General features: G+C 38.5%; 1 protein-coding gene across 4 annotated transcripts in view; it reads right to left on the bottom strand.

Annotated features, from left to right (window-relative positions):
- Nucleotides 1-4,790: 4,790 nt before the first annotated feature.
- The window catches only part of STK3 (serine/threonine kinase 3), a 138,574-nt gene continuing 131,548 nt past the window's right edge, over nt 4,791-11,816 (bottom strand). For 3 of the 4 annotated variants that reach the window (XM_055704410.1, XM_055704409.1, XM_055704411.1), the window contains exon 11: nt 4,791-8,174. In XM_055704410.1, coding sequence (XP_055560385.1) covers nt 8,016-8,174 — 159 coding nt within the window. In that variant the 3' untranslated portion in view covers nt 4,791-8,015. The remainder of the gene's footprint in view (nt 8,175-11,816) is intronic. The other variant, XM_055704412.1, reaches the window with a different exon arrangement.

The following is an 11,816-nucleotide window of genomic DNA, read 5'->3' as shown; positions in this document are numbered from 1 at the left end:
TGCTGAACAAAGTACAACAGGTATATAGCCCATCCACATTTTCTAGCATGTACCCATAGAGGGTTACCGGATTACTTTGGGTTGTTTTAGAGTTTCTAACGGGACGAGAGGGACTCTTGGAATGAGTCAGAGCAATATTTCAGCTATACTTATTGAAATACTGAACCAGTACTTAATGCATTAGAGACTTCTGTTCACTTTCAGAGATAAATCATATTTAGATTAAGCAATTCCATGCGTATATAAATCAGTGCAGTGTTGAACATTAATACAGTCACCCCTTTATTTTCTGGACGGTCTTTATTCTGTAAAGATCAACTACCAGGAAAAACAAGACAAAAAAAAAACTTTTCTGGGATTTTAGGAGACTCAGAAAAAGTTATTTCATTAATTGCATTTAGAAGTACAGAGTTTGATTTGTCTCTGCATTTTTTACTACAAAACACTATAAAAAAATTCTAGTGTTTTTCCACAGTTTCAGCAGGGAAAACTGGTATATGACAAATAAACGTGACTTATCTACAGACTGAAATAAGGCCTCCATTTAAAAAAGAATCTCGTGCTTTTGGATATGGTTGCTAAGAAAAATGGTAACTACTTAATCCTTCTTCAAATAATCTCTGACCTCCATAATCTCTGGACTATGACACCTGTTTTCATGTGCAATGAGAGATCAAAAGGACACCTCTCGCTGTTAAGCCTGTATACCCCATAGTACTGTAATAAAAATGAAATACCAATCAAGGCATCACACTAAAGGCTTAGTGTCAGATAAATCAAATCTAAAGCTTTTGGTCTCCCTCTTTGATGTATTGGCTGCAAGTTTTTCCTTAACAGTAACCACACAGGCTTTGGAAGCCCAGGAGGAGTGCAAAGCAGCAGAAGGATCTGAAGAGGGGAAAAAAGCATTATAAACATCTGAGGGCCAGGACCATCTTCTCATGCATCGGTCCTTTCAGTGACACCAAGGGAATGAAAGGGTCAATAGGAGGTAGAGGAGGGGTGATTGCGTCTGTGCCTGCACACGCCTGTGTACAGCAGAAGAACAATTACATGGCTCAGCACCAAATACTGTCCCTAAGGGGAGAAATAGGACTAGGAAAGCTATGTTTCTCTCTACGAGTTGGCTAAGGACAAATACTGCAATATAAAATATCTGTCCTCAGAAGAAATAGCCACAGGCAGAAGAGTCCAAGTCTTTGGTAAAGAACATACGGTTTAATTAATTTGACAGAGAAAAATATATCAGATATATCAGCATGTGGCTGTGTATATTTACAAATTCAATTTCTGAAGTCGTGACACCTACAGAAAAAAAATTTGAAGGTTGCTGGTGTTTGCAGTGCGTGAGTAAATATCATTCATGTTTTCCCCCCCATTATGACAGACAGAAAACTAGCATTAGGGCCCAGAATCAGTTTAGTTTAACTCCTTCCAATGCTTTCCTGCTGGCTTGCTCCAGGCAGCTCCCTTCTTACTGCTCAGTTTATCCCCTCTGAATTTTCTGTGGCCTTTAGAGACAGCTGTTCGCACCCAGACAGCGAGTACCAGCATCAGGCAAGAACCCTGGCTGTTTGCCTACTACAGCACATGAAAACTTCCTGCTCCCACCATCGCTTCTAGCCAAGCTAGTGCCCACAGTAAGCACCTGGGAGACCAAGGGATTGTGACACTCGACTAAGCAATGTCCTGGTGCAAGGCATAGAGCAACCGCTGGCTAATGCCTTTACACAGACTTCCACTGCACCGAGACAAGGGCCACTAAGCATTTATTGTACCTCAATATAAAAACAGACACAAGGAACTTTTTCCTTTCCAAGGGTTAAACGTGATTTTCAGATACCTTGGTGTGGGCATGCCCACACCTGCATCGGGGGCTATGGCTATGCTACAGTCCTGCCAACAAAGTAAAGTTGCATCAAAAGCCATTTGCCACCGTGACGTGGCCTTGTCCCCGAGACAGGAGCTGGCTCCTGCAAGGCCTCCGAGACCACAGGCACTGGTTTGAGCATAGTGCTACCCACCACCATCTCTCGGTGGCAACGTGGTACTCACTGCTTTGTGTTGCTTCCTCACACTTTGCAGGAGACTCAGTGCCTCCACTACAGCAGGGAAAGGAAAGGAGGAGGAGGGTAGGTGAGGGACAGCGGTTCCCAGCAGGGCACAATACTTACATGACATCCTGAGTAGATGCACAGCTCATTCAGCCCTCTGATAAAACCAGCTCCATCCACGTCTGCCCAGGATTAGAGCATGGGAAGTCTCTCCATGCAGAGACAAGCATCACCTGCAGTCAAAATCCTCCGTGACTGCAGAAAGGAGTGGAGGAGCAAAGGAGCAGAAAACACCACCCTGTCAGTGACTTTGATGTTGGGTTTTTTCCCATTTTTATTTCCTTGGCACTGTTATGGTATGTTTCCATTTATAAAATTTTTAAAAATTAGAACTACCTTTAAAAGTGGCAACTGAATCAATAGGACATAAACATAAAAGACTATAAACATGAACGGAAGAAAATCAGATGTGAAACAGCAACGTAGAACAGTAAATTACATAGATGATTACCTGATTTGCTTTTGTCAGCCAACACTTTTTTTTCCTCATACCCCTAGTTAGCCTCATAAGCGACCTGGCCAGGTGCAAGTGCCATATGTTTTTTTTCTCTCCAAAGAATTTTTTTTTTAAATGTTTTTTTCTTTCTGTTTCTGTGACAAATATAGCTCTTCTCTAACCTAGAAGACTCTCTAAAGCCTTAGTGAAACTAAGCATGAATCTATCCTGAGGAATTTGTGAAGCAAACGATGGAAAAAAGTACCTAGTATCCAGTCTGTCTGGGACTAACAAATATGCTGAAAGAGAAAGACTTGATTGGAATCTGAACATCCCCCCTTTTTTTCAAATGAAAGCTGTTGCTGACATTTGCATTTGTGCACCATGTCCCAAGAATACCTGGCTCGGGGAATGCTCTTAAACATAACGCCCACATTCATCTTCCCGAGCAGGGGGAAGAGAAGCAGCAAAATATGAGGAAATTTCAAGTATTCTTTAAAAACCCTAACAAATTAAAACAAAACAACAAAAAAAAAAAAAAAAGAAAAAAGGATGAGAGCACATTGTGTAAATAGTAGTCCCTTTCCATAATGAATACACTGAATAGAGAGGAGAAATACAATTTGTGAAAAAGTATTTTAAGACAAACTTAACAGAGCAAGTCCCCAAGTGCAACTTAACGACTTCAGGCTGAACTATCAGCGTAATTTTGCCTTATCCCAAAGAGTAAGCCATTACCTCAGCTGGCACAACACAATGGCGAGAAACACCACGTGCTACCCAGGACTTGCCTTCTCCAAGGCTTTCACTGCCAATAGTGGCCATAACACTGCTGCACCGCTGCCGGGTTTAGAAATAACCCAGCGCTGGTTTCCCAGCCAGCTGCTTGACACAGGCTCAAGTTGTGCCAGGGGAGGTTTACATTGGATATTAGGAAAAATTTCTTCACTGAAAGGGTTGTTAAGCACTGGAAGAGGCTGCCCAGGAAATCAGTTGAGTCACCATCCCTGGAAGTATTTAGAAGACGTGATGCGATGCTTAGGGACATGGTTCAGTGATGGACTTGGCAGTGCAGGGTTAACGGTTGGACTTGATAATTGTAAAGGTCTTTTCTAACCTAAATGATTCTACGATCACAGAACATCCATCATTGCCTTTAGACGTACAGAAAGAAATGCCACAGTATGCTGGAGCCCTTAATGTTTACAAATGCAAAGAAATAAAGGCTTCCTCACGTCACAAGGTCTTTTTAATTAGTTTTATAAACACATACACAATTAAAAAGAAAATGTAATCCTCATTATATCACAGGGATAAAAGAGTGTGCACACAAAGTGCTTTACAGAAGTTATACAGTATACATTCTGCTTGGAAGCACCAGTGCCTGTTAAAGTTGACTAAGGTTATCTCATGTACTCGTGCACAGATTCACTCACCATGAGCCATATTTATATTTGAAGTTCAATACACTGGATGGAGAAGCAGCCTGAGCCACTCGCTGTGCACTCTCATCTGAACGTACCTGGACAAATAGAGGCAAGCTATTATTTACTGTAAATAAACAGTAAATAATTATAACATCCAGTAATTGTCAGATTAACTCAGATTAGCAGTAGAATTTTGTCACTTCAAACATACTGTGGTTCACTAAGGAGTTCTGTTCACAAGTCCCTTTTACTAAAGTGTCTTTGTGGGCAAATTCTTAGAGAGTAATTCTGAAAAAAACCCAGAAGATAAATGGGCTATAGAATCAAATTTGAGACATTAAATGCATTTGCTTTTCCTAGTTAAGCCACCCAAGAACCTATTGTTCTTGTCGTTACACCAGAAAATTAAAGGAGTACCTAAAGCTGCTAGTGCCTGATAGTATCTCCAAGGAAAGGATGTCCACGAAGACTTCCAGTGTACTGGGGTGGCGCTCAGCTCTCTCAGGATAGGTCTTTAGCAACCTCAGAGTGCAGAGAGGGAGACTTGCACAAAGTATTTGAGGATTTCTGTCTTTAGACTGGCCTGATACGCTTCCATTGAGATCCTCGAACTTATAGAGCTTGCAGCAATGTCTTGAGCTGGAAAAATCCTTCCCAGAGCTGACTTTGAGAGATGTGGTTTTCTGCACTCACATCTGGGCTCACAGTATTAGAGAAAAGAAATAAAAGCATGAGAGATGACTATGGAAACGAACTTTAATGGTTACTATTAACTTAATTTTGCTTCAGTTAGAATGAATAACAAGACTACAATTATGCATGAAAAATTAGCTTTTATTACAAATATTTAGTAATAAGTAATGATTTTTCAAAATTTGTTTTACTTACTAAACCTAAACATACAAAGTCAGAAGCAAACAAGAAATTGCTTGGTTAAAATCTTACTGAAGGTTAACTTGTCAGTAGTTCTACCAGATTTCCTGCAAGGCTTGCTTTTAAAATGTCTTATTTATTATACTGTCACACTTCCTTTACAGAGATGCCCATCCTCCAGTAGAGATGTGTAGTCACCAGCATGGACGATTTGATTGATTTTTATAAACAGAAGAAAGAAAAAATAAGTTGTATCCATCTCTCAGTATAAAACCTATTTCTATGTTACATTTGCACATAATTTAGAGCCCAATAAATACACTGGCTTCTGAAGCCAAAGACAGCTCTTACACTGACTGCAGCGTGCACCATATCAGAAGGGAAGCATTACTGATTTCATATTAATTGGTGATAGTATTCTTTGGTCGAAAACATCCTATAACTACCCAGTTTATGGTATATCAGAAGCTATTTTCCACCCATGAAGTAGCTTGTTTACAGTTGTTTATTTTATTCCATGGCTTTCAGATTTTTTGCCTGCATCTGCACAAAATTAATTCAATTTGTTTCTATGCAGACAGATCAGGACTGAAGAAAGGATGTCCTTTATCCTTTGATACCTTTCAGATGTCAGATCACAAGAGCTCTAGTCTAAACCAGCCTTGCACTAGAGTCCCTCTGGACAGACAATTCATATTTAGTGCACTGCATTACTAAAGCTTTCAGCACACACAAAATATGAAAACTGTTATCATTTTATTACATTGTTTGTTACACTGTAAAGCCACATTATTCAAAACCAAAGTCTTAATTTTGGTGGGAAAAGTTTAAGAGAGTAAGGGCAAAGAAAGCTGCTAATGATGACCTCAAAGGTCTTTTTCCAACCTAAATGATTCTGTGATGCAAGCAAGAGTGTCTGGACAGTGACACTTCGCTTAAAAGGCACACCAAGAAAAGGCAAGCCAGGTTCTTCTCCTGATGATTTGAACCTGTTTTTTTTCTTTTTTCTTATATATATAGATATGCATATATATGTGTATACCTACACAAATATATGTACACACACATACCTTTGAGTTTTTGAGAATAGAAAGTTTAAGAATTAGAAATTCATTTAAAATAAATAAGAATCATACTAATAGGAGGAGGTTGGTATTGTTATTTTTTGCTGTATTATGATTAGAATCTAATGACATGGTGATATGTTCATAACATTTTTTACTTTACATCATTTCACTGTATAAACGTGAGGCATAGGACTACCAGATGCATTGTACCTTGCCTAAAGTAATTCTTAAGATCTTCTGTGTTCTTGCTTTCCCATAAGGAATGTTCATTACTTTAAGAAATTATGAAGAGAGTTGAGGGTAAGGATGTTCTAGCAATCACAATTAAAATTTATTTGACTCTAGGGTTTACATGTTACGAGCGTGGCATGCACGCAAACACACACACAGAATGACAATGACAACAATGGCTGTATACACCTCGAACCCAAGTCCCAGCATAGCTGTGGCATGCTGATCTTGTGAAAACTTCTGTTTTCCTTTTCCATAAGCTTTATGATATAACGCACCATTTCCAAAATCAGCACTGCTCCGACTAAATGGTCCACATATGACAAAGGTAAATGTTAAGAGGTATGAGATGATAACTAACTTCCAGAAAACATTTAACAGAAGATGCCCATATAGTAGTCACCATTAAAAGTTTTAACAGCTGAAGGTTGAACGTAAAGATCTTTTCAGCTGTACTGTTTAAAGAAGTATGACTATCACGTAAAGTTATTTACACAAAAGGCAACAATAGTAAAGATATCGGTAGAGAACACAGTAGATTGTTCAGAAAGTGGATCACATTTTCTGCTAAGTCCGAAATATTTCTTGCAATGTTGTAAATTCTGCCTACTAGATAGATATCCTACAATATAAACCAGACAGAAGAACTTGTAAAAAGATATTAAGAGCTTGGTCCTGCCTTTCTGATTCCCCAAAGTCTACCAACAGAAGACTACAGGAATTCTGAATGTTTAGTGATTTCAGGACAAAACCCTTAGAGGACTGCAAAATGTTGCTTCTTTTTAGTACTTAATATATAAGTATTTAATTTATTTTCTTTGGCTTTTAAATTACTATCCCTTCATATCTATAATGTGAAACCAAACTCAATCCAAACCACTAATAACTCCCCTCTTCCCTCAAAACAGTGATAAAAACCATAAATGAACCAAAAACATATTCAGAAACTGTAGCTGTTGCTTCATTATAAAACTACGGTGCAAAATAGAGGTTTATACTGGTCAGAATTGCAATAGCAATTGGAAATTTACACTGAAGGAGTGACTGCAGGTATTGCTTCTGCTGCATAACAGAAAAATCAAAACTGATTAGGCACTTGTTTTCTTGTTAAATAAGAGATCATTCAGTGTGCGTAAAAATGACAGAAATACTTTCTAAAAGAATGCTCTGTAGCATAACAACAGTATTGCTCATTTAAAACCACAGTCCCTGATTCAGGACAGCAGAAAAACACGTGCCTATTACTTATTTTATACTTAAATCCTACTTATAAGAATGGGCTGGGTACATGTTGAAGTGCTGTCCTGAATTGGGATGCTTACTGAAATTGGAGTTTTAAAAGATAATACAGTGGTGCGCTTCTTTTCATTATACTACAATATCAATTTCACTTAATCTGGCTCTGCTCTCCACAATATTATCCTAGTACTTCCTAAGAAAAAAATAAAACAGGCATAAAATAAATAGGATAACCAAAGATTACATAATAAATACGCTACTAAGTGGGAGGAAAACACATTGCAACATAAGGCTCTGTAGTGTTGCACAATGAAGAAATAGTTCCAGGTGCTCCAAAACACAACTCCTAATGTACAACACTGAGTTACCACTATACACCTGAAAAAGATTGGGAAGTAACAGATTAAACTTCTATTACATTAAACATTTGAAAATACAAACAAGTGGTAGTGTGTTTCGCTGCCTTGGCAGAACACCATATGTATGTTCTTTCACTGCTCCAATTGTCATTGTTTGTGAAGGAAAATTCAGAAGATTGGGTTTTTGAAAACTCTCATAATTGATTCCTTCAGACTTAAAAAGTTACCAGTGTCCACACTGACCCATAGGATTATCTCTGAAAATAAACTCAGAAATTTTGTTGCCTCCGTTTCTTTGCATCCATCGCATCTAGGATAGGTTGCCTCTTTGCAGTGTACCTCTGACGAAGCTCTTCAATTTCTCGTTCCATCATAGGGTCCAAAGCCTTTAATCGCATCTGTAATTCTTCTAAACTCAGATTCTTTAGCTGTAAAACAATCAACCAAACAAACAAAAAACCCACAAAAAATATTAAAACCTGTTTACAACAAAAATGAAACCACCACCTTTCATAATCCTTTAATTCAGTTGCAGTGTTTTTACACACTGAGTGTATGCATACACACATATAACTGTTTATAACCAAAAGCCTTAGTTCTTAGTATGCTCCACGATAAATAATTTAACAGCATATGAAAACACAAACATGCACAGTACATCTAATTAATTTAAAAAAAAAAAGTCACTTTGCAAACCTTGCAAATAGATTGCAAATAAATACAGAGCTGGAGTTAAACTCATTAGGCTGAAAAAAACCCATCCCACTGTATACACAGGTATATTCATGTATATGAATTATATTGCTTAATCAAATACTTCTTACTTAACTACATTCTCTTATAGAAGCCTGAAAAATAGACACCTGCTGAAAGGAATAGTCTGAACAGATATTTAGAGGTACTTTCTAATAAGAATGACAAGGCTTCTGTCCTCCTCAACAGTCTGCTGCCAGAACTAGTCAAAGCATATTGCTAACAGTCTTTCAATAACACATGAATTAATTTCCTGAATTCATGGAGGGAGGGAACCTTTGACCAAGCTGTTTTCTTTCTAAAAATATTTTCTCATGATGTTAAACAGTTCATTACATTTCATTCATTAAAAGCGATGGGTCATATAACAAGTCAATCACTTAGCTGGCTTGCTGGCTGCTGCAAAGCACAGTTGGAGTCTTGTCAGGTGCTGGGGCACGCTGGGCACTACTGCCCACCTGCTACTGCAGGGAAGGACCAACATTTGAAATATGTTCCTTTGGCTGCCCTAAGTATTTTTTTCCTGGTAACGTCTAGTGCCTCTACTGCATTTGTCTCGTCAGAATTGCCTATGTGCCAAGTACTCTTCACAAAGTGTGAAAAATATCAACAAATTTCAAATAGTACAAATAATTTCAACCTAGGAAAGGGATAATCTATACTTTATTTGCAAATATTCTGACACTGCACACAAGCACACCACCTAACTCAGAAGAAAAAAGACATTTTCTGAATCAACCTACTAATGAGTCAATACTTCATTCATGAATCTAGGGCAGTCTTCCATCCACACAGTTTGATCGGTTTTCCCTGAGGAATGTAATATTACTTTTGATCTTTATTTTTATCAGCATCTGAGGATATAAATTAGCAATACATATTGCTACATACAGTCCAAACCCCAGCATTACAACTTCTGTTAACAGACTACATTGTACATAGTAAACAACTTAAAATCGTAATAAAGAGGGACTGCAGATCTGAAACTCATAGAAGAGCATATGGAAAATGATGCACATTTTCTTGCAACACCATTTTAACCAGAAGATTCCTAATGAAGATGAGAATTAAACCCCGCAAGTCAAAATATCTTCCAGGACTCAAGGATCCTTAGATCTATATGAGCTTCAGAGACCTCAGTAGCTCATCCCAAGGAGAAATGACACCTTCTGTTTCTTAGGAGGGAATGAGTTGCCTCCCAAGCAATTAAGTATCACCCAGTCTACCATAGTTCTCCCATTTGATATATGCAAGAAAAGACTGGGGAAAGGAATCATAATTCCTCAGGCACCAAGACTTTCGCAGAAAAACACCTTTCCACTTTCAGAGAAAAATAATAGATTATTAAAAAAAAAAAACAATCACCATTCTGTTGCATTTGTAGCCTATTGGTAAATGTAACTGGCACGTGACAGACACTTTTCAGTGAAGATAACTCTTCTAGAGGAGTGAAGTGTCAGAGAGATTTGCAGTATGAGAAGAGACGACAGTGCGAATTCCCCTGTTTAACAGATCCCAACACAGCACAAACAAGAGGAGCAATAAAACCATGGGGTTTAGCATGTGTGACAGGAGAAAGATACTTGGGGCTCCGTGGACCAGCAAAGAGACTAAAGGAAGGCACTGTGAATAATCTCGTGTGCGAGTGTTTTGTGAGAACTGCCACTGATAAAGTCTCCTACCCGCTCTGGGCCAGCCTGGGCAGCCATTTATTCCCTCTCAGTCACCACTGCAGACATCAGGCTTAAACTGCACAGAATAGACCCCAACTGATGCAATCACATAATTATTCTGCTCAGAAAAGCATTTTTTTTATAAATTGTCAAAGAAGAATGTGATGGGTGAGTTTTTATTTAAATTTCAATCAAGAAGCAGAGCCAGAAAACAGAGTTAAATATTCCTTAAAGATCACAGACAGCTGGGATGGAAATTAAAATATAAAGAGAATGAATTTTTAAATCCAAAGAATAAGAATCTTTCAGAATGATCTCAGCCACATCACCCAGGGGACCCAAGGAGCCACAGTATTCATCTGTATAAACGGCTGATGCTCAGGATATTCAAAGGAAGCGAACAACAGGAAACAGGGACATCAAGAAACTGGAAACCGAGTTAACTCTCTGACATCAGATGCAAAACCCACTTAATCAGCCACAGCTGAATCCAGGATATGTGCGTGTGTTCATGCACCTACATGTCTCCTTGGTAAATTTAAAAATATTTTTTCTTGACTTCCGTTTGTGCTATAGATACTACCTCACGAACCCTAAAAACCTGCAAAAGTCCAAACACTGAATGCAACAGCAAATATATCAAATGAGACGTGAAGAAATAACTCAAGAGATTTAATTATTCCTATGTAATTTATTCCCCTGCATGATACATATTTTGATTCAAATTCTTAAAGCGATAAAGCTCAGCTCTCATTTACTTTCACTTGCAACCAGTTTGCAATTTAAACTGCCATAAATAATCTCTCACATAGTTTGTTGTTGTAACTACTGGGGCTACCAGCATTAATGGGAAAGGAGAGGAAAGCATTCAGCTGTGCAAGCTACAGGAACTCAAAAAGGCTTTAAATAATATTTTGATAGCTTTTTAAAAGCCATAAACTGCAGCAATTCAGTAATTGGGATAGTATTTGACTGCGAACGATAGATAATTCGATTTCTGCCACTCCAAATCAATTGTATCCTTTCAGAGATCAAACAGCTGCAGCCACACAACAGATAGCAATTAGCATCAAGTTGGGCCACCTCTAAGACAAAGGTGAATGGTTTCTGGTAAAAGTGTTTGCCTCCACTGGGACCCTTCGTATCACCAGGTATGGGTGATCACACGGGTATGGGAAAACAACAGTCCAAACTCCAATTTATAATGCCATGAATCTATCAATTACATGCAATAATAATATAATATTCAGAAAGCGTGTGCATCTGTTTCACACATACATACAGTCTTTTAGAGTAGGTATGCATGCTCAGTTTTCCAGTAGAAAAATCAGATGCGTACAGAAAACAAACTTTTCTCCTGAAAGCTGTATTTGTTAACCTAATCACTAAATGTACAAGGGAAGCAAGAAAAAAACCCAAAGCAAAGCTGTTTCCAGAGCCAGGTAACATTGAATAATTTCTTCTATGAGCTGAAGGATTCCCAAGACACAGTCGCACCCACAAGGAAGCCCCACTGAAATTCTCTACTGGGCTTGGCTAGAGCAAAGGAATTCGACTTTGCCTGCAAGAGACCAGCTACCAGTCACCCCGTCACCCTGGTGGGGGGAGCTCCCAGAGCTGCAAGCTGAGCGCCAGCAGCTCCTG

The sequence above is a fragment of the Falco cherrug genome, chromosome 3, assembly GCF_023634085.1.
Source record: "Falco cherrug isolate bFalChe1 chromosome 3, bFalChe1.pri, whole genome shotgun sequence".
NCBI lineage: Eukaryota > Metazoa > Chordata > Aves > Falconiformes > Falconidae > Falco > Falco cherrug.
Note: the sequence above shows the minus strand (reverse complement) of the source record. Positions and strands in the feature narration are given on the sequence as shown.